At 43.1% G+C, this 24,418-nt stretch overlaps 1 protein-coding gene across 2 annotated transcripts in view; it reads right to left on the reverse strand.

The window, feature by feature from the left end:
* fibcd1b (fibrinogen C domain containing 1b) overlaps positions 1-20,184 on the reverse strand; it is a 143,352-nt gene extending 123,168 nt beyond the window's left edge. Inside the window, exons 1-2 of one of the 2 annotated variants that reach the window (XM_077011209.1) lie at positions 19,283-20,184; positions 60-143 (exon numbers count right to left, since the gene is read on the reverse strand). In XM_077011209.1, the coding sequence (XP_076867324.1) occupies positions 60-143; positions 19,283-19,354 (156 nt within the window). In that variant the 5' untranslated portion in view covers positions 19,355-20,184. The remainder of the gene's footprint in view (positions 1-59; positions 144-19,282) is intronic. The other variant, XM_077011210.1, reaches the window with a different exon arrangement.
* Positions 20,185-24,418: the final 4,234 nt, after the last annotated feature.

Below are 24,418 nucleotides of genomic sequence, written 5' to 3' on the forward strand. Positions count from 1 at the left end.
TGTGTGAGTGTGTGTGTGTGTGTGTGATTGTGTGTGTGTGAGTGTGTATAAGCCCTTACCTTGGGCGGTGTTTGTCTGACTGTGTCTGAGTCTGACCAGCGCGGTGTGAACTGGGAGGTACTGGGGACACACTCACAGAATGTCTGCATTGAACAAACAGATATAGAGAGACAAAGTTTTGCTGGCGATGTCTGGCACCAAGTCGCAGTAATACACTACAGTATGTTTCTAGGACTGTTATAGTCATGGACATGCAGCTTATTTGAAACTTTTTCACTGTATGTAAGGACAAAGTATAAAAAGAAAAAAAGCTGACATTTTTAAACACAAACACACAACAGTATTTTTTAATAACACATTGTTTTTTCAGTTTTGGGGGATTAATATCAGAGTGTGCATATGTATGTATGTATGTTTGTGTGTGTTTATGTATGTGTGGGCACCTGTGTGTGTGTGTGTGTGTGTGTGTGTGTGTGTGTGTGTGTGGTTTTAGCCTGACCTATTAACCAGTCCGTCATGCCACGCGCTGCGTTTGAGGTCATGCTCTTCCCCCAGCCGTGCACGGTCAGTTTACACTGCTTTCCTGAGCACATCCGATTGGATACGCCCCTTTATGTTCCAGCCAATAAACGCAGAGACTATTCCATTAGCATTAAACCTTAATAGTGCCAGAATCGGATCAAAGAAACATTACGCCGCCTCTCTTGCGTGCTACTGAGGAAACGAGCTCTCATGGGGGTGGACGGTGGGGAGGAAGGGTCAGACTCCACTGTGTGTGTGTGTGTGTGTGTGTGTGTGTGTGTGGTGTTTGCGGGGCGAAGCAAACCCAGATGGGCGTATCTGTGGTGAGTGTGTGCGTAAGTGGGCTGCTCTGGAAGCTAATCGGGAAGAGAAGGTCTTTTCAATGCACACTTTGCTGAAGAAGGTGAATACAGAGTGATGCATGATGGGAAGGAGCATAGCTCTGTAGCCCTGGCTAGCTGTATCTGAGCTGTATGATGTTTAGCATTACAGCCGCTTCTGTGTGGCCAAAGAATCTTGTGCCTAATTATTCAATTTCAGTACTCACGAAAAACCACATACAACACAGTAGAGAGTCAGGGGCCAAAGAAGGGTGGGTGGGGTGGGGGCTCATAGCTGGGTGTAGCAGTCATCCATAATTCACAGGATCACAGGCATGTGAACAGCCCCTAGCATCCTGTGTCATTTTTCTAACCACCAGCAGTGAGGCAGTCTGCCCAGACTCTGGCTGTCCACACACCTGCAACCAAAGCAGACCTCAAGACGACCCAATGTCAAAAAGCTCTAGTTCTGTGTGACAGTGGGAGGAGACACTGACCTCAGCAGTAAAGGGCAAAGTGTTCCACCATAGTGGCTCTATAGGCAATGTGTTACAGTGTGGTAAACTGTGTTACAATGTGATACACTGTGGTGCACTGTGGTAAAATGTGATACTCTGTGGTGCACTGTGGTAAAATGTGATACACTGTGGTACCGTGTGGTAATGACTCAGCAGACAGTATAAGAGCAGATCACAATCTAAATCCTGAATTACCTCTTATGTGACATATAGTCTATTGTATGGAGCATCAGAGCCATAACCTTACAGCCCCAGGGTGCCATTTCAGGTTCAGACTGTTCTTTGTTCCTGTCACCTCGTACGTGTTCACTGAGCCCCAAATGACCAGGGCTGTTAGGGATATGTCGAGAGAAAAGTAGCAGCATAGGGTTTGCTCTGCCACCTATGAATCACCCCTTCATCCGTGGGTGATAACTTGACGACTGTAGAGGAGAATGTAAAATGGCGTGTTAAAACATTAGAACCTGGTGAAATATCAGTCCCCCTCGTGACTCCCCCCCATTTTAGAGGGAGAAACTCGCATATAGGGATGTAAAAATTGGCTTTAATAAATTCAGGAGGCACGAGTGGCTCAAGATGACGCGTAATGTCAAACGCGGAGGAGGTTTAATGTGCAGAACTCAGCAGACGCAGGACACCCTGAAAGGAACAAATTAGCTCGGTGGGCCCAGTCCCCCAGGTGCACGGTGCCGTTCCTCACGCTCTTTAAACTATTACTAGACACGCAGACACAAAGGAAACATTCAGTGGTGCAGAGGAGGAAATGCAGCCATTGTTTCCTGCACACAGATGAAAATCTATTAATGTGACGCCTGACCTAGGTTGGTTCTCCCTAATCAATACATCACAGTATCCCTCATGCATGCATTAAGACGAGATCGGAGGAGATCCGTGCGTGACTATGCAGAGCAGGGCGGTGAGTTGCGAGGATGGCTGACATATTTGGAAGCTAATACTAAGCTTATGTGTTACAAGTGATTGTTAGTGTTAAGAAAACTGAGTTGAAGTGACCTGTGAGTCACTGCTGACACACACACTGTGCTTGTATAACACAAAAAACGAGGACTTTCACCATTTGCATGTGCAAAGAATTACATCAGCCCAACTCTAGTCAACTACTGTCCAAACACTGAGGTGGTTTAAGTACTGCAGTGGTTTGACTGTTTGCTTTACGCAGATAAACGTCTACAAGAACACCGTGAAGACAAGCATCAAGAACCATGATAGTAATTGCTGTTGTTTCCTGAGAACAGGTCCTGACTGAGCGAAAGGCCGTATATTGGCAAACCTGTCAAGCAGCAAACAAAACAGAAGGCCACACACACCTACACACACCAACACAGAAAGTGGTCGTGCGGAGAAGTTCTCCTGCACTACTTTAGGATTAATATCCTGCGTATTATTAGCATATGTTTACAGACAGATAACTGGTTACTTGTAAAAATTGATTCAAAAACAGGCACTTATTTGGTACTCTAATAATACCAATATAATAATGTAATGACATGTACTCTCTCACTACTGGGCTGTGAATGTTAATATATATGCGATACAGCAGTGTTTTAGTAGTATATGGAATATAGCAGTAGTTCTTGTAAATAATGCATGTAAAAACACGCAGAGAAATCAATAGTCTGACCATGAAGATGAACTCCATGCTGTCAAACAAACACACACACGCACACACACACGCACGCACGCACTCACGCACGCACGCACGCACGCACGCACACACACACACACACACACACACGTCCTTTCTCTCTGACTTTGACAGAATCTACAGTCCTCTCTCCATGAATCCCGCAGTGCACACTCCCCCTTAAGAGACTACTCACGCACGGGTTGTGCTGTTTGCCCATATGCACACACAAGTGGACTCATATGTGAGCACAGAATGTTGTATTCCTGTGTTTCTTCCGTGTGACTCCTTTAAACCGACTCCTTTCTTGACTCCTTTAAACCCCTCAGTGGCTCCTCACCATATATGGTGAGAGGAAGAATTCTAGGAAATGAGAATTAACTAAGGACACACGCACACACGCTCTCCCCCCATTGACAGGTTGGAGGTTAAGTACAACGCAAAGCCTGCTGGGTAGCGTACGGAGACTCCTGTACTGCGCTGTGAACCGAACAGATAAGACAGTACACCTGGAACGTAAAGGTCTTCAGAGAACGCTGTAAAAGTGGAGATATGTATGTGTGCCCTCAGCCTATTAAAAACAAGACACTCAGTATGCAAAGTGAGTGTGTTCAAAGACCAGGAAGTGCAGTGTACATCCACCGCCAGGAACACGCTCTTCTGAGAGCAACAAGCAAATCCTCAGGATGAGTCTGTATGTGGGTTGGCCACAGGATCAACCAAAACAACAACACAACTATACTTTAGTATTTAGTGTGACGAAGCTTCGGCTGGACACAATTACTAAGAGTGTGGGGGTTTGGGGTGTGGGCTGGGGTGAGCTAGTGCCTAGCAGTGTAATGATTTATGCTAAGTGATAAAAAAAAAACATATTAAAAATGCTACAAATTTATTTCCCCCACTGAAATCCAAGACACACAAAACAACACATTCGCCATCTGCGTTTGCTTTATATGTCCTTCAGCTAAGCATTGATTTGGATCCTCTCTGTCTTCTTCTGCTGTCGTCAGGGGTGCCGAGCTTTGGTCCAGAAGGAGCCTCTGGTCCAGAGAAGTCACTGGAACACCAGGTCCAGCTCGTCTGGACTTATGCATGACAATGTACACACTGCAGGCGTATCACCATCCTCAGAATGACCTCCAGAAGGTCATACAGGCCAGAGCCAGAAGAGAAGCAGGCCAGATAAAACATTACAAGCCTGGCATGGTTTTAGAAGCTATGGAGCCCTTAAAGCATGCCGTAATCATCACGTGAAGCATCTTTGGTTTCATCTGTCTTGAATGGCATATCCCAGACAATGGGTCATGACCAAAGCTGGGTTCTGGAATATGCGCAAGACAGATGACGAATCGAGATTGGAAAATGTAATGCGTTTCGTCCACGCTCACACAGGTGCCAGGTGCCATTTGGCGGATGGGGTTTGACTCCAACTTGAAGGCAATTCCACTTTCCTTTCGGGCTGCATTTGATGAGAAGCGTCTGCGGTGGCAGGTGGGGTGTACATCACTCCGTAGTCAACGTCTTCAATTTAAACAGATCGGGCGTAAAAATTCACCGTTACAACTCCACCGAGACGGCACCAAATCCCCATTTCCGAGGCTCTTCCGGTCCGAACGTTTTCATGGTCTCCTTCATCTTACATGGTATTGAACTCATCGTCCGGATATTAAATTATTCATGAGCTGGATTAAGGCTTCAAAGCAGGGGAAACCCCAGAAAAAGTGCTGAAATGCCAGAAACGTGTCAATGGTGAAGACCCTGGCGCACGCCACCGGAGTAGCCGCATAACGCTTTAACAAATTAGCCACCGAATGATCTGCAAATCCACACTGCGTAGCTGCTGAAAGCGAGTTACACTCCAGCGTGGCAGCCGATCTCGTGTCTCCTCCTGCAGTTTCCTCTCTTATGTGGATCAACTTCCAGCTGGGACTTACAGCATCTTTCTGCTGCATACACAACGCCATTATTCCATAAAACTATGGCTCCAACTGTGTTCACTTTTTAAGCACCGAACTGTGTAGGGTGCAGACCATTACCAGATATGGTACATGCAAATGAGTGAGTAATGGATGATATGCAGATAGCTCTGACTTGCGTCAGACAAAGAGCACTGACACTGTTCGGATATGTTTTTTACTATTGTCTGCTGTGTTACTAAAAAAAATGGATTGATTCTTGGACATCAAGGGGGCAGATTCTGGATTGCAGAATTGGTTATTCTTTATACATCGGTTTTCGTCAAACTGTATTTTACCTCAACAAGCTTAAATTCCTACATTGTTCGACAGCGTTTACCTGACACCCCGCCCCTCCCATCCCCCACCTTCCTGTAACTCTCATGCATATATGCCCAACTTTTCTCCTGGTGTACCTTCTCACAGTGTGTGTGTACGTGTGTGTTGGTGTGTGTGTGTGTATGTGTGTTTGTGTGTGTTTGTGTGCTGAAGCAGCCCTTCACCCAGAGGCATGCATTACATTTCGCCTTCAATAGTGCAGAAACGCTTTTAACTGTAAGGCTGAAGGAAAAAACTTGGTTGAAGCAAGCAAATCTCAGGGACTCAGCTAACTGCATTGTCACAGGACAATGGAGGAGACTGAAGACAAATCGCCCTGCTCTATGTCATTTTCAATTTCACTAGTTTCCATCCTCTCTCCTTCTCAAGAGTACAAAAGTAACTACATTTAAGGGTGCAAAGGAGCATGGGAGACAGTTTGACAAGGTAGTGAACCAAAGCAATTAACATCATGCATAGGTCATCAATTAATCATCCAATATATAAATAATGATGTTATCCAATCTTCCAAAAGTACTTTCTCATAGCCATAATTGCAAACAACAAATCTATACTATACCACGACCATAAAGGTTTTATGGGTATGTTTCAAACAGCTGCCTAGTTCAGTAGTAAGCGATCTGCTCAGTGTTATCACCTTGCTAGGTTGTCTTACTATGTTCTGCTACTAGGATGCAGGTTCTATCTAGGTCGTCAAAACGATTCCAGTGCACAACAACCTTTGCTTCCAACAAAATTCTGTCAGCGTCATTTTCGCTGTGCTTCCTTGCAAAATTCCAAATTCCCATTCACTGTGTAGGCTACTCATTTACCATGAAGGGAGCCAGTGAGCATAAACCGAAATATTTTAGCTACAAAGCCAGAATAACAACAAAAAAAAAATGCTTGTGGACTTCACTGTGTTTATGTTACAAAACCAAGTAGAGAGGTGTATGCTGGGAAAGATATTAATATACTCTGCCACATATATACTTCCAATATTTTCCTTGGCCACAATAAATGGAAGGGACATGAAAAGACAGGGCACAAGCTGGAGGGTGTAAATTAGCTTTGTCAGATATGAAAACGAACACTCGTGCCGTGGTAATTGTGCCTTGGGCGATGGGAGGATTATTTAACCAATCTGCTGGTGCCATCGATACGTTGACACATGACTCTCCATTAGAAAAGGCTGGTACGAGACTTGCATGTTAAATGGTGTCTGGGCACAAGATACTTGTAAGTGCCAACAACCTATCACATGCAAGCTGTGTTTTGACTTTAAACTCTAATTTACTATGAAGGTCTCACAGTTTCATGCACTTTTGTTGCATCTTAAAAGAACAGGTGTTACAGCATTATTTTAAAACCTGTCAACACCGTTGGACTTGGATAACAGTTTTAGCAAAACTTCCAATTCTTATTTGCCTTTTAAAGCAGTTTGTATCGAAATAGAAATCTTACATCTTGGACAGACTGCCTCATAATATCATCAGGCTTATAGCAGGCAACTTCCTAAGAGCGTCAAATAATTGTATTTCTTATGTTTACTTCAACTTTACGCTTACTACTTTTTTCTTCTGAAGGCATATTGTTCATTAAACACTTGAATGCTCAGTCTGGAATAATAATGATAATTCAGTAATTTAGCCAGCACGAATATTAAAGGTATGTACTTTCTACCAGTGTCTTTTTAAGTCAATAAACATTCCTTGAAAAGAGTAAAAATATTCTTAAATCCTGCTTGAAACCTTTTTTTGTGCCACTGTAGGAGATTTCCATAAGCTCCATAAGGTATTTGGTCTTACATCACGTCTCTTGGGAAATCCCAGTGTCTTGATTATCCGCTAACTCTAAAACACCTCTTAGAAGGGCAGAAATAGCCACTGGGTTATTAATCATGCAGACTAACTAGTGTGCTGGTGCCTAATTAAGTCTGATATGACAAGTCAGAGTTCCAGAGGTCTGTTGGACAGGTCACTTTCATTTGTAGATACAACTGACAGCAGATTAGAAAACCATTCAGTCTTAGCGATAATGTGAATTAAGAGAAACAGGCAAACTCTGTAGTATACCTTCATGGAAAATAAGGATGGCACACTAAATCTAAAATACCCATTGCATTCCAAACTCTGCAACTCTGACATGTGTTCTTTACAAAACATCTAGTTTTTCCATGAGGTGTGATAAGAGGATTCCAGGATATTCTAGTCACCTGTTCACTTCCTGATGGGCCATTGAAATTCATTTCCTTCCACACCAGAGGCACCTGTCTGTCTGTCTGTCTGTCAGATCTATCCATCTATCTATCCATCTATCTATCTATCTATCTATCTATCTATCTATCTATCTATCTATCTATCTATCTATCTATCTATCTATCTATCTATCTATTAGATACACAGACACAGACCATCTATCTATCTTCTATCTACTAATTGCACACTATAAATAAACCCTTCTGTGACATATTTCTTGCAGCGTATGTTTCTAAGCATTAATTAAGAATAAGGTCAAGTTGTATGTGCTGTCATGGTTTAGGGCAGTTTTCTGTGGCATCTAACACAAAGTCTGTTCACAGCTTTGCCTTCAGATGCAGGCCAGTACAGGACCGTGACCACAGAAAAGCCGGCCCACAGCATTACAACTGGCGGCATTTGCATGAAGCAGTGTGTTGTTTATCAACCCATTAAGACAAAGCCATGCTGACTAAGCAGTCAATACAATAGGACCAAACAGAAGATATTGACAGAGAGGAAAATGTAAAGAAACATGGTAATATCCTGGGAGAGGTTAATGCGGGTTGAGCATCTTTGAGTGGAGTCTGGCTGTGATTCTTTACACAGGTGATTAAAGGAAACTACATGGGAGGATTTGTGCCACACAAACTGTAAACATCCTTAAAAAATGCAAAGGCAGAATCTTTGTACAAAGCTTTCCAACACAGAAAACATATGAAAGTATTTTTGTTTACTTTTATGGATAATTCAAATTTAAATTTGTTATCAAATGATCATTAGTGTATGTATGAAAATCACATTCTGTACTAAGAGGATTTATCATTTAACAAACATAAGAAAAGATGACTAAAATTCTCATAAAAATGACTGAAATTGGTTCCCACTGTGGTTATCTTCCAAGTTCCCTTGCTGAAAGAAATTTGTCTGCTAGTTAGTATAGTTCTATAGTTCTATAGAACTGAAGAACCTGCAATGTTGATTACATCATCACTTATATGTCAAGTCAATAGTTCTCTTCAGGTATTACAAACTGTTAACAGCTTTTTCTCCTCCTTCACACCATCTGGCAGACACTCTTACCAAGAGCACATTATATACATTTAGCATTATGACATTACAAGTGTTCCTTGGGAATCATACCCATGATGGTGGTGTTGAAAGCATCTTTCAACAGGAATGTAGGCCACTTCAATTATATGTGACAGGTGGAACCCCAGACCTTTAACTCCAGATAACTCCAGACACTCCTAACCTCAGATGCTCCTAACCCCAGACACTGCTAACCCTAGACACTCCTAAAACCCAAATACTCCTAAACCCAGGCACTCCAAACCAGACACCCCTAAACACAGACACCCCTGAACCTAGATACCCCTAACCCCAAACACTCCTAAAGCCAGACACTACTAAACTCAGACACCCCTAAACATAGCCACCCCTAACTCCAGACACTCCTAAAACCCAGACACTCCTAAAGCCAGACACCTCTAACCTCAGACACCCCTGCTATTTCAAAACCCACAGACTCCTGTCATTTAACATATACATATAAGCATATATAATTTCTTAAAAGGTCCTTTGCAAATTAATGTTGTAACCTCAACACTGCCTGGTATGGTCAAGCATTTTCGATACTACTTATAGCGATACTTGTGAAGAAATTCTCCTGTAATAATATGTTAATAGCACAGTGGATGCAGTGAAACACAGCACTAGTGCTGAGGCAGTAATGAAGGCACAGGCAGTTATGTTCAAGCTGTCAAAGAAAACAATATGCAAATACTTATTTATTTCATCTGACCAGGTTTGATATTATAGCAGGCACCAGATTTAGGGGTTGATCATTGCTAATAATAAATGTTTGTTCTCTATAAATGTTGTCTCTAAAATCTTATTTTAGCAAAAAAAAAAAGAATGTTGGCATAAATTATGAAGTTATATTTTGCTAAAAGCCAGCCATCGGCTAAATTAGGACTAACCAATTTGCATTTCACTCTGATTTTGCTCTTTAATTTTAAATAAAATATGTTTAAATACAGGGGCTTCTCTTCAAACACTTCAAATAGTTTTTAACAAATTCCTAACAAAATGTTATCGATACATTTCCTGCAAAAGTATTTTGTGTCTTGCCAAGCAACAAAACGCCAAACCTAGTGGATGAATTCTTTTGTCATTGCAAAAACAATATACATCTAAGTCTATAGACTTAGACATCAGCCTAAGTCCAGCTGATCTGTGAGGTGCTTGTGAAATGAAAGCAACTGAGGCTTGCTTGCCTAAAGTAAATGCAAACCTATAATGCATGCAGGAATAACTACTCAAGAATATCACAGTCGAGAACCCCATCAAGTACTGGATGTATTCTAGGCTCAGATATGACACAATGGAATTAAGGAAGACCTGGGCCACTCAATACCAATAAAACCTGATTTTTAAATATATAAATAAAGTAGGTAAAGGACCCCTGTGTCTTATTCTGTTTCTCTAGACCTTTTGTATAATTCCCTTCAACCTTCAATATCTCTACATGCGTTACTAAGGTGTACAGCAGATATTCGCCTGGAATACACATGTGTGTGTGTGTGTGTGTGTGTGTGTGTGTGTGTGTGTGTGTGTGTGTGTGTGTGTGTGTGTGTGTGTGTGTGTGTGTGTGTGTGTGTGTGTGTGTGTTTTCACGACTGCACGACTGAATGGGCATGAGAAGTAAACCACTGTCAGACTCGTGGTGACACTGATAATAAGTATAGAAACATCAGCAAATCTGGCACTACCTGATATTCTCATGTCCACTGGCATGACAGGTCGGACGCTGCGTAGAAGATGATCTATCTCCCAAACACTATCTGGTCAGCAGTGGGGCTGACCAGTCATGAAGGCGGCAGACCATGGCCTGCAAACTTCATAGCAACAGATGGACTATAATCTGTAATTATATACCTATAAAATTCACCAATAAAATAGGTCTACCTAATAAAATGGCCCGCGAGGATGGTTGCTAGCTAAGGCATCTCGTAAAGTTTCTAGTAAGAGATGATCTTCCTGTGTTTTTAATGGTCCCATATTGGCAACAATGAACAAATAAACAGTATCCTCCAACAGACAAGTCAGAAGCAACGAACGAGTCTGTAAACATCTCCAGCTAAAAGCAATTTGCCTTGTTTCCGAGAACAAGTACCATTACGTTCCCTTGCCCATGGTGGAGAAATTCATGAATTATTTATGAATTATTCAAAGCCTTCAAATGTAGTGTTTAGTGAGGGCAGGCCGTGCCTTCAATTAATCGGTGATTAGTTGCGGAAACAGAGAGAGGGTGGCGTTCGCAGATGTTGCCACAGAGGTCAAAGGTGAATATGAGAATATAGGGGGAGATATTGAGATGGGAAGACTTTCAGACCTCTCAAAATCAAAATGTTCTTCAGGAACTGCAGGCTAACTGAACCAGATACACTGCAGAGTGGCATGGATTGTTTTAGCGATTATGCTAGACAGGAGAGTTTCTAATTTACTCTATTCAGAAAATACATTTCATAATGTGAATACACTGTGTTAATACCAAATAGTTTATGGGCCGATCATCTGTATACTAGATCTAGAGCTAGAGTAGCTAAAGGTTTTCGAAAACAACCCATCCTACCAAGATAGACTGCAAGTTCAGTTCTGAGGTATGAAGTGCAGAGGTTTCCCTCCTCATCCACGGCTGTTAATCACAGGTGGTCTTGAGATAGTAAGAACGACGACGTGACAAAGGTATTGATGGGTCAATTTCCCCTTTAATTGAAAACTCTGCAAATCTGGCAAATTAGTCGGAGTAGTTAATGATCACATTACCATGTGACTGTTATTTTTTCCCCCACTCCTAATTAGAGTCATCTGAAATCCTGACAGCATAACATTAAACACTCTTTGCACACAACCTTCAAGTTCTTAGGTACGGCGCACTATTGAGTCTGGCCGCAGCCCATGGCGTGTTGCACCAGCGAGAGGGCCAACTCCACTCCGCTTATCTCATGGCATATTTATGCAAAGTGCAACACTGTCGTTACACCACCAGACAGTAATTAAAGATAAAGAACTCAACATTGAGAGCGGTAAGGTGGTAAGATAGAAGTATACAGAGGACGGCAGCGCTCAGCGTTAATTGCCCCTACCACTGATCCCCCCTCCCCCACCCAGTTATGCTCCTGTGGCATCAAGCAGTTTATTTCATCAGGGTTTCTACAACCCGAACTTCCCCCATTTTACCTCGTCAGCAGATCCTACACCGCATCATGCGAAGCGCACGTATTTCTGTTGGCGTGTTGCGATATTTTTTTTCTCCACTCAGCAAAGACATGTAAAAAAAATAAATAAAGAAATAAAAAAATCAGAAGTATTTTCTGTTTTTTTTTCATTCCATCTGTTAGCTACCACTGCATGCTTTCAACAAGGTCAGTGTCATTACAGGCTAGTGTCTGGGGGTGTGGGGGGGAGGGAGGTTTTGTGACTCATCACATCTACTAATTGTGATTAACGTTGATTGTGTACATTGGTGTTGTCACATGTATCCCTCGGGGAATGGCATATTCACACAGCTCCAACACCCGCGTGATTCATCGGAGCTGAGCAGCACCAATGCTGATTGGTCAGCATGCTCACAGCCCAGTCACTGGAGAGTTCTAGAATCTCAGTGCGGTTCCGTTTAGAACACATTCGACGGTCAGGCTGTGGAAGGTGATAATTGCCACTTTCCACAATTAGCCAATTGCAGGGGCCAAAATGACAAACTAATCTATCGTTAATATATTGTTAATGTAGTAGTGAGGAACAGGGCTGGAATGGTAGATAAAGTGAAGATCTTTAAGATAAACTTCATGTTAAAGGGGGCAAATAAGTCTCTTTATGCTTTCCTCACAGCCAGGTTATGTATATTCAATAAACTATTAATAATAATGTTTAATAATATTTGCTATGGTTGTTATTGTTTTGTTGTAATTATTATTATATTGCTGCAATGTAGCTCTATATCAGTGATCCATGTGTTCTCTGCATGAAGAGCCCACTAGGGAAAATGCAGAGGTGGATGTATCATTCAGGTATTGTGGCAACAGGACTGTTTGAGCCCTGTTTATTGCCTAGTGATAGCTGACTGGCCAACAGTGGCCATGTTTTTATGATCAGAATTTTCCCTGAGAAAGCATGTTTCAGAAAGCACAAGTGTGGGCCATGTGTGAGCAGGAGACAAGCAGGCATAACTCAACATACCTGCTAATACCAGCATGCAGGAAACGCTTACACTCTGAAGCATGTGTTGCCTTCATCATGGTTATGCTGACATTCTTATTATCTTTATGATGCACTTAGTGATGAAACATTTTCAGAACAGATTAAGGCATAATGAAATAATGCTGTGTGATGGAAGTGACAATCCCCAAACGTTAAACTTCATTTGTATTTTTCATAGTTTCTTTAATAACATGAATTAAATTGATGTCTCATGCCACTATCCTTCCTTATTAATTTTCAAATGATCATACGATCATTTAAACGAGCAAATGTGTATTTCTCTATCAACAGTCTAATTGTCTGCCATGTTTTCCATCTTCAAACCGCCCCCCCCCCCCTCCATCCTCTCTCCATCTCTTCATTCTGACGTGAAATAAGCCCTTTCCGCGGGTATCCTTCCTTGGCCTCGTCTGATTGATTTGACATTTGAATAATTTAGTGTTTTAATGTGGAATAACATCTTAAACCGCCCGCTTATTCATCTGCCCCGCCCCCCTCCTCTCCCTTCCTGCCTCCCCTGGGCTGAGGAATTGCTCTGTGTCAGTTAGATTGACTTCAGATGCAGTGTAAATAATTCATGTGTTGGGTAACTGTTACTGAGAGTCTTTGGTGAGGATCAGCAGTGACTTTCTCTCACTCTTCTCCCTCCGTCTTGGTACCTGTCCAACTTCTCACCCTGAAACAACTACTGCAAAAAAATACCCCTTTGTCCTCTCTTTATCTTCCTCTAAGGTGTGTGTGTGTGTGTGTGTGTGTGTGTGTGTGTGTGTGTGTGTTTGTGTGTGCGTGCACGCATGTGTGTGTGTGTTTGAGTGTGTGTGTGTGTGTGTGTGAGTGTCTTTGTGTGTGTGTCTGTGTGTGTGTGCACGCATGTGTGTGTGTGTTTGAGTGTGTGTGTGTGTGTGTGTGTGTGTGTGTGTGTGTGTGTGTGTGTGTTGTGTGTGCGTGCACGCATGTGTGTGTGTTTAAATGTGTGTGCATCTGTGTGTGTGAGTGTCTTTGTGTGTGTGTCTGTGTGTGTGTGCACGCATGTGTGTGTGTGTTTGAGTGTGTGTGTGTGTGTGTGTGTGTGTGTGTGTGTGTGTGTGTGTGTGTGTGTGTGTGTGTGTGTGTGTGTGTGTGTGTGTGTGTGTGTTATGCACAGAACAAGCTGTGGCCATAAACCACCAGATGTAAGCTATGGTCTGATCAGCGCCAACATGTGTTTCAGATGAACTCCTTATCTCTCTCTCTCTCTCTCTCCTCTCTCTCTCTCTCTCTCTCTCTCTCTCTCTCTATCCCCCCCTCTAAGTCCCACACCCCTGACTGTAATAAGTTCAATGATTAACCTTGACCCATCTACACACAGTCTTAATGATGCTATTACCACTTGCTGTCGAATCAGCTCATCCACAACAATGCAACATGTACAGTATACAAAACATACCCCAGTCTCACAGATCACGCTTGCTCATATGTAATGATTAACATATCACAGCGGCGGGTACAAGGTGATGAGCTCGGAAAAGCCCGACAGAGTCCGCAGGCCTCTGCAGGCAGCACCAGGACAGCAACAAATACAACCAATTATGTTAGTTATAATGAACCACAGTTCTCGAGCTATAACAAAGCTCTCAGAGAGCGGCTAGACAAAAATGGATCACTTCCGTTTTAATCTTCATTTTAGTATTCTCTCTCTCTCTCCCTCTCTCTCTGGCAGATTAAAGTTTTTCATTGTTCATAAATGATTCAGTTATTGTGCTGTATTAATTAGCTCCCCTATCATTGCTGCTCAGGGGGAGACTCTCCGCTGCCTGTCCCAGGAACCCTGTCAGTGCGGCTACGCATGTGACTTCAGTGATTCTTCCCTGGCGCCGTTAATCAAACGGGCCGTGCTCTAGCGTCGTCACCCATGAAAGCTTGGTGTGGCTGGGGCCAGGAGAAGCACTCCACCGTTACTTTTATTAACCGCGAGAGGAAGGAACCGTGCGCGTCGCCAACCTCGTTTACAGTGGGTAATTACGCAGCAACGAGGCTGAAAATTAAAAGAGAAGTTTACTGAGTTTCAACAAAAACGGCCATAGTTTGCCATAGCTTGTTTACTATAAAAGCTGATACATATAATCGACAACATTACATTGTGTTGTAATAGAGTTTGTCATCCTGTGGTATGTAAGGCCCATAGACAAAGCCGTATGAGCAGAACAGACCAAACTAGTACTTACATGTTGGGTTGATGTGCACAGACAGTCTTTACAATGTCCTATTCACGCTAGTTCACCTGGCTGGTCCACTCGTCATTGGCCACCTTATAGCCAGACATTAATGTTCACGTCTGAGAATGTTGAATACTCACCATGGCTTTAAAATCCAAATCCTGCTTCTCAGATTCTGTGGAATGTATTCGTGTTACAAAAGGCGTGTAGTGCCATCTGCTTAGCCTTTTTGTGTTCTGCTAAGTGGATGGACAGGTATTTCATGTCAACCATACACAGCATCAGGTGGACAAGAAAAAAACTCACCAGATGGAGACGAAAAAGTGGATGTTAGTAGCCGCACATAAAATATAGAGGAGGAGAAATAAATGACTGAGTAAGACATACAAACTGCTGAATACATGCTTGGCCACATGCCACATGTCTTTAAACTTTTCATCTGTATAATGCAAGAATCTGCAACAAGATAGAAAGATTCACAGCCATATTTAGTTACTTTTTGTCAGATGGAGGATTTTTGTGCATCCTCTCAAGAATAGCACTCTGGTAGTATAACTAGTTTATGACAAATGTTCAGTCAAAAACTGCTCCAGAAATACACGTTATGTGGAATGTTTAGCCTGGGCTCCTGGAAAATGCATTACCATTAACGAGTGTACGTATGTCCAAGACAGTCGGCATCTGTAAATAGATCCTTCGGCTGGTCCCTGTGTTGTTATTGTCCCATGTGGCTTTATAACAAAGAAGGAAGCAACGCACAAAACTTCAGAACAGCCACTTGTTTAGCTACAATCAGTGTACATACAGTGTTCAAGTCCTTAAAATGAATCAGCGCATATACAGTGTGCTTGTTTCAGGCCTAAAAATGATCAGCCTGTTCTTGTGCACAGGCACAAGAAACGATTCGGAGGAAGCTATCAACAAAGAAAATCTTCGTCTTCATTTCACCCGTCGTCAGTGCTCGTGCAAGTGTTGCGGAATGGCAGAGTGGAGAAAATGAAAAGGAAGAAAGTGATATTAACCTTCCCGGACCACTATTGACAAAAACGTCAGAGTTTGAACACATGAATGGCAAAGTGTGGAGAGATCAAGACAGACAAGGGAGAGGAGCAGAGTGTAGTGGGAACGAGAGGAACACAGAAGAATGAGAAGGTTTCACAGAAGAATGAGAAGGTTTCCCTTTGTTTTCTTGGTTATAATCAGGCAGCCATGCGGAGAGTCGTCTCTTTGTAAGTCAGACGTTAATACATCTTAATACATCTTACAGTGCCACCACATTCCTCTCCTCTAGCGTCAAATATCAAAATCAAGTAAAAGACCACCATGTTAATAAAATCCCTCTTTTTTACAGATTCAAATCTTAAACTCTTCAAATGGCTTTTGTTGTAGTATGACATCTAAATTACTCTGGCGTTTCCAAGCATGGTAAGTGTGCAGTTTAAGCAGAAAGAATATTACCCTGAAACTCTGATCTCAGCTTTGGGAACACTGAAAGATAATGGACACTGGAAACTGGGGCTGTAATTTGGGGGCAATGACTATAATAATTAGGGTTGGGAGTCATCAAAAGTCTCATAGCTCAATATGGTCTTGAGTTACTATCCCATTATATAGTATTATCAGGGTAGAACTTTAAGGTAAATTTAATAGTGCATAGAAGTCTGACTGCACAATACATACAATGGCTCAACTGAGGTTATTTAATACATGTTAGCCAAACCCTTGAGGAGTAACTGATTCAATTGATGCATAAAATTAATTTAAACAGAGATATCCTCTTTAGAATGAGAGTCAAGAAAAAGAATCATCTGCAAAATTAAGAAAATAATTCACAGATGTCTGGGTAGGTGATAGTATAATACTATATGCAGTAAAAGCAGGACAATTTCACGCATCAGTGAACTTTTCAAAATACTACCAGCGCACAAACTTCAATTAGCAAATTATCAGAAAGACATAAGCATCATGGAATCGGTGTTATAAGATGTTAAAAGATGAATAAGTTGTTATTCAAAGTAAAAAGTAACATTTCATGTGCCCATCCATCCATCCATCCATCCATCCAGAGAAACTGCCTGTTTAACTTTGAAGTATCTAGTTATAGTTTCTCAACCTAGTCTGGACTTCCAGGCAGTCCAAGTTTTTGTTCATTCCAAGCTCTAAACTCAAAACTAGCTCAAAACTCCATGCTTGCTTGGAGTTCAATCTAGCTCTAAACTCAAACCTAGCTGTTTAAAGAGTAGCTAGATGTGCTCAGAAATGTCTTTAAGAAATGCTTTTTGTGTATTTACGCTGAGTACTAGCTGTATCTCAGCACTAGACAAGCACTAGCTGTGCTCTAGACTTCTTTTGAGGGCTTGAAGGCTTTGTACATGTTTCCATGGTGCTGAATTGCCTCAGTTCATTGAGGGAACTATCCATGGTCCTGGCCAACATGCACTTCCAGTCTGTGCTTGTGCGTATTTGTGCGCTCGCAAGGGTGTATGTAATGGTATTAGTTGTAATAGTGGTCTTGTCTAAAGTCTGTACTGTCCTTTAGGAAATCAGAGTTCCAGGAAATAAACCAACATCTACTTCAGTGTGTGTGTGTGTGTGTGTGTGTATGTGTGTGTGTGTGTGTGTGTGTGTGTGTGTGTGTGTGTGTGTGTGTGTGTGTGTGTGTGTGTGTGTGTGCATGTGTGTGTGTGTGTGTGTGTGTGTATGTGACTGTGTTTAGTCAAAAATCATTATACACTAATAATAATAATAATAATAAATTATTAGCTGCAAAGCAGGCTGGTCAGACTACCACTTTAAAAACAACATGCATTAATACAGATTACTTTATTCCTACTGTGCTTCTGAGCAGCTGATTTTGGCATCTCAGTGGTGACCTGATATCAGTTTTCCCCCGGTGCATTCTGATCTCAGGCACCGTGTGCTTCAAAGCTAAACTGATCCAGTAGCAGCGCTCCTATTTTAAGTTGTCTCATGAATGCAGCCCCTTATCTCCTTTACAACCAGCTCACAGTGCTGCAGAGGATGGCGCGCTATATCGTAGGCTCGCGAGCTTAGTGCTCTTATCCGAACAGCCAACCAACCGTTACAGAACGCACATAATGCTCACGTGCACTTCACTGTAAAGGAGGATGATACACAAGGAAGTTAAAAAGCAAGAAAAGGATGGGAAAAATAAAGAGAAAGAAAGACAGATGACAAATATGTAGAAAAGACTGGACATTGCACCATGTACTGTGTGTGTGTGTGTGTGTGTGTGTGTGTGTGTGTGTGTGTGTGTGTGTGCGTGCGTGCGTGCGTGCGTGCGTGCGTGTGTGTGTGTGTGTGTGTGTGTGTGTGTGTGTGTGTGAGTGCGTGCGTGCGAGTGCGTGCGTGCTTGCGCATGTGTGTGCGTGTGTGTGTGTGTGTTTCACCATCAAAAATATCGTACTGTAGTGCTCTGCTTTAGTGGTAAAAGTTCAGTCAAATATACAACTACGACCTTCATCCAATAGCCTACATCCAAATGAAACTTTTCAAAATGTCAAACAACCAAAATAACTGCGTTTACGTTTCAGAGCGAGCGACGACAGCGCGAATCTCCCGGCGCCAGTCTCACTTCCACGTACGTTTCTTGTTCGACTGCTCAAATCTACGCCCCGCGGTACCGTCTCACTCTCTGCACCCCTCTGCCTCTCTTTATGATTACCTTCTGTAATTACGTTCTGTACAGAAATGCAATTTGATATAGACTTTGTTTTGCCATACTACAAATGTCAAATACTGCCGAACGCACTGGACGGAGAACAGATTAACACACGGCACATTTTTGACGGCAGATAAGTTCAAGTGAGTTTCCCCCAGTGTCTGTAATTTGAGAACCACAAATTGAACCCCAGGAACCAAAAAAAACCTACACCACGACATATGACCCTGTATTCACAGACATCGCAATTCATAGCCTCTGCAGCGCCTGCCGGGACCACAATCCCCGAAAAAGAAAATAACCACTTTCAGCCGTTCTGTGATCTACGGTTGTGGTTATGCATGGTGACAAGAACATGGCACGTTCACCTCTAATGCGCTATTCACGGCCAAACCTAAGTCCTAGACTACACGCCACACACACACACACACACACACACACACACACACACACACACACACACACACACACACACACACACACAGAGGCGTTTATTATTAAGCTGTTTTCGACGTTCGCGTCTACTTGTCATTAGAAAGCGCACCGTATACAAACTTGAATGTTTGAGTGAGCGCATCAGCATTTGGGAGCGTGTGGTATGTTCAATATAAATGTTCAATATAAATACCTGGCTTTTACCCCGCTGTCCATCTTCGAGTTCCGAAGAGCTGTTCATGATTCCCCATCGATCATTGACCATGCTCCGGAAAAAGTACCAATCCAAAGCCGCCTGTTGTCTCCAGGCGGAATAGAGAGAGGGAAAACTGATAGCTTCTCTTTGAGTTGTTTTCGTACTATGTTATTCCACAGGAACGAACAGTCGTCGACTACGGGCAAAGATAGAAAGCGAACGGTCAGGAGACGGAGCTGGTCCACTCCGGCACCGGTTCGGGCTAGTGGCGCTCTGTAAGGGGCGGTAGGGATGCCAGCACCACACGCATCGTGATAACGTACGCACTCGGGGTACTCGGGAAATACAAAGAAAGAAACTCCGCCGATTTCTCTCCTTAAGTCTCTGAGTTTTTCCCCCACTATCCTCGGTTGGGACTAAATGCGTCCTTTGAGATTCCACTATAAGTAACGGGGATTAGAAGAACTCCCGCTGCAAAAAACAGCATGAAATTGCCTCGGCGGATGCGAGAGGATAATCCCAAGCAATGGAACTCAAGGGAGAAAAAACACACATGTTCGTCGCGTTTCAAAGCCAAGTTAGGATTCAAAACTAAAAATATTAGTAAGGTTCCTTGGCTGTAAAATATTTGTTAAAAAGTTATCTTGGAAAAAAAAGCTTGGGTGGTTACAGAGATCCAATCATCAAAACGAAAACAGGACTGGCGTTTCTGTGATGCTGTCTCAAGCGCAGCGCTGTCAGTGTTTCGTGTGGGACCATTTAGATGTGCCAAACGATCCTTCCCCCCCGGTGTCCTAGTTTACCGGCTGCACGAGGAGCGAGCGAGGCCACACAAAGATGCTTTTGACTAGGATGGCGCGTGTGGACAAATTAACGGGGTTTCCACCCGCGTGCTGAGCAATTCGCCCTCTCCGAACAACCGGAGCTGTCAGTCATGCGCGCTCCCCGAGCGCGCGTTCTGTGTCTAGCCTTGTTTCTTCTGAAGTCTTTTCATTTTTTTTAAACAGACAGTACTGGTTTGCCTCCTCTCTTTTCGCCTTGTTGAAGATACTGCTCACGGTGATATGCGCTCCAGGGAAGTCGGTCGGACTACCTACGAGAAAGAAAGTGCCAAGACCCATTTTTCTAACCCATGCTCTAATATTAGCTATAATCTAATATTAATATTCGCTCTCTTGTTTCAACGTTGTGTCTATGTGCCAAAATAAGTTACTACAGCCTCCTCTTCAACAAATAGATGCTTCTGAATTTGCGACGGTTTAGGTTCTAAACGCGCTTATTTCCGACGTTTGATCTTTATTCGCACAGGTGGAGCCAGGTGGTGTTGGGGGGGTCAGTCAGCTCACCTGCTGCGATAACGAGTACATGCCACGAGCAAATACGATAATTACTACTCTTTGTGTAATTCGACGGCGCAAAAGGGGTTAAGTCGACGAAGCTTTGTAGACGTATTCTACCACATTCTTATTAGAAAAGCGTGAAACGAGACACAATAGATTCATTGATTTATGTGCTTATTTGCGATCAGTTAATCTACAACCATTCACTGGCGACAGGAGCGCAATAACAAGTACTACATTGCAGCATTAATCAACCTGAAAAAAACAGAATGTACAAATGAACCCCTTAAAACGTGCATGTGCTGAAAGAGGTTTAGATTAGTGTTAAAATCGATTTAAAATCTATTTGATCCACCACTTCCAGAACACTTTCTAAATATTCCTTTATCGAAATTGCTTTGAACATATGAACAGCATGTCAGTTTAACCCTCCTTTACAAAATATAGTAGTGTAATAACACAGATTAATTATCGGAATAATACTTCACTGTTATCTTCCACTGTTATGTATGAGATTAAGTGTGTAATTAATCTAAATGAAGAGTACCATCTGAAAATAAAAATGCAAAATATTTGAAGTGTCGTAGAAGCCCTAATAAGTCCTCTGGCAGTCATCTGCACCCTTGTAATTTGTCATTAAGTGCAACTTTGGTGTGATAAGTAAACACATAAACACATATACTTTCATAAGTTTCTTTTTTATATAGGACAGAGCCAGTGGCATCTCTGGATCAGAAAGCCTGCGGAACACAAAAACTCTGGGCAGTTGACTTGTTGATGAAGCTACACACAAATCCAATGAATCCAAACACAAAATAAGTCACAAATGCACACATTTACGTTACAGCAAGAATTATCCGAAGTAGAGACCAGAATATGAGAGACATCGCCAATAATGGCATTTGATCTCACACGACTGGTACGGCCCTGTCTACGGGCCAGACCACAACAGCAATATAAATGATTCAAGACAATCTTACGGCGAATGGAAATATATTAGCAAGCTAACGCTATAACTGTTAGCACTGGGTCAGGAGTGACTCACAACGCACGGTTAACTAGCTAGGTTACCCTGAAACAAAACGGTACAATCATGGGTGTGGTAGTGGGGGGAAAAGTAGACCTGACTACCCAGGGCCCGAGTAGGGAGAGGGGCCCATTTTGCTCATGTGCCTTGTTTACTGGCATTTATAGGGGCCCACTGACATTGAGAGTGTACAGGGCCCAGAATTTGCTGCTACACCCCTGGGTACAATACTACGCTGATGGAGAAACACAGTGGCCTGCTATTGCCAGGTTAGCTCCTTTGCAACGCCAACACCGAGAACAGTATTTACTAAATGTGTAGACGTAGATATATGTAATGTGTTATTACTGGATGCTCTCAGCATGGGTCCAACATGATTGTGCACCACAGCTTTAGTGGAAGTGCGCACAGTGCATGCGCACAGCGTTTCAACCGCTCACTTGGTTAAGCGAATGGCCACTTGTGCACCTAATGAAGACTGCTAGGAGACGTAGTGGCTTGTCTGTAATTATGTCTGTAATTACGGCATGTGACTGATAGGGGTCTCTATAAAAATTTTTAGAACTTTGTTCCCATGAATAAACTGTGTTACAGTTTCATCATACATATAATATTTTAAAAACATTTTCATTTATTGTTCTTATCTGGTAAAAAAGTAACCAATCACAATCTCTGTGTTCGTCTGGTTTGTCTCCCCTTCTGGTTTCCAGTCCACCATCAAAACATGCGCGAGATTTAATTGCGGGAAGTGCAATGTAAATTGCGAGTGAGGGGTCCTGTCGAATCTGAAAGAAGAACCAGGTTAGCAGAAATGAAAAGAAACGAAAGAGGCATGACATAGAAAGAAAAGGGCGAAAGTATGTCACCCAATTTTTCACAAAGAAAGATGGGTGTAATCTGTGAGAAATGAACATGTTAGCTATTTCACCACAACACATTGAGTGTTTACATTTCACTCCTCCTTCAGATGACATTTAATCAATGCTGGCAAAGTTTTTAGCAGCGTTTCGTCCTAAATGAGTTATCCATGACTCTGGCCTGTGCCAGGACAGACACAAGCAGCCGGAAACTTAGCAGGCCTGCCTGCTCTTATAACAGCCCTGCCCCCAGCTAAAGAGGGAGGTGACCTATCCGGGGTGGAAGGACTTGGCAGCTGGCATAATTGTAGGGGCTATGTTGCAATTCCTTCATTAGCACTGTTTAAAAATATTTACAATAAAAGGAATTTAAACACTGTCAGTATGTTTCCACTCACTGGTACAGAAAAGCCCACACCTTCGTTTTATGCTGCTCTGTGTTGGTTTTGTGTTGGTCTGGTGCTGGTTTAGTTGTTCATCCCCACAATGCCAGTGCTGGTTGTCCAACATAACTCCACCCAAAACATTTATAAATGCTGGATTTACTGATGCTTTTTGCTGGTCTATGATGTTTTTTTGTTTTGTTTTTTTTTTGCCTTGAAGAAAAACATGTTTAATTGTTTGCACTGTAATTGACTTTAAAAATTGTAGTAGCTGAATGATGTTATTACAAATGCATCAAATAGTGAATTCCACTAAATGCAAATTTCTACATGTTCAGGGTTGATGTGGTATAAGTCCCTGAGGTGGTGGTGCCCAGTGTCATCTAAAGGTAGAGGTGGAGGGGCCCAGTGTCATCTAAAGGTAGAGGTGGAGGGGCCCAGTGTCATCTAAAGGTAGAGGTGGTGGGGCCCAGTGTCATCTAAAGGTAGAGGTGGAGGGGCCCAGTGTCATCTAAAGGTAGAGGTGGGGGGGGCAGTGTCATCTAAAGGTAGAGGTGGTGGGCCCCAGTGTCATCTAAAGGTAGAGGTGGTGGGGCCCAGTGTCATCTAAAGGTAGAGGTGGAGGGGCCCAGTGTCATCTAAAGGTAGAGGTGGGGGGGGGGGGCAGTGTCATCTAAAGGTAGAGGTGGAGGGGCCCAGTGTCATCTAAAGGTAGAGGTGGTGGGCCCCAGTGTCATCTAAAGGTAGAGGTGGTGGGCCCCAGTGTCATCTAAAGGTAGAGGTGGTGGGGCCCAGTGTCATCTAAAGGTAGAGGTGGAGGGGCCCAGTGTCATCTAAAGGTAGAGGTGGGGGGGGGGGGGGCAGTGTCATCTAAAGGTAGAGGTGGTGGTGCCCAGTGTCATCTAAAGGTAGAGGTGGTGGGGCCCAGTGTCATCTAAAGGTAGAGGTGCCCAGTGTCATCTAAAGGTAGAGGTGGGGGGGGGGCAGTGTCATCTAAAGGTAGAGGTGGTGGGCCCCAGTGTCATCTAAAGGTAGAGGTGGAGGGGCCCAGTGTCATCTAAAGGTAGAGGTGGTGGGGCCCAGTGTCATCTAAAGGTAGAGGTGGTGGGGCCCAGTGTCATCTAAAGGTAGAGGTGGTGGTGCCCAGTGTCATCTAAAGGTAGAGGTGGGGGGGGCAGTGTCATCTAAAGGTAGAGGTGGTGGGCCCCAGTGTCATCTAAAGGTAGAGGTGGAGGGGCCCAGTGTCATCTAAAGGTAGAGGTGGTGGGCCCCAGTGTCATCTAAAGGTAGAGGTGGTGGTGCCCAGTGTCATCTAAAGGTAGAGGTGGGGGGGGCAGTGTCATCTAAAGGTAGAGGTGGTGGGCCCCAGTGTCATCTAAAGGTAGAGGTGGAGGGGCCCAGTGTCATCTAAAGGTAGAGGTGGTGGGGCCCAGTGTCATCTAAAGGTAGAGGTGGTGGGGCCCAGTGTCATCTAAAGGTAGAGGTGGTGGGGCCCAGTGTCATCTAAAGGTAGAGGTGGTGGGGCC

Source organism: Brachyhypopomus gauderio, chromosome 7 (genome assembly GCF_052324685.1).
Source record: "Brachyhypopomus gauderio isolate BG-103 chromosome 7, BGAUD_0.2, whole genome shotgun sequence".
In the NCBI taxonomy this organism is placed as follows: Eukaryota; Metazoa; Chordata; class Actinopteri; order Gymnotiformes; family Hypopomidae; genus Brachyhypopomus; species Brachyhypopomus gauderio.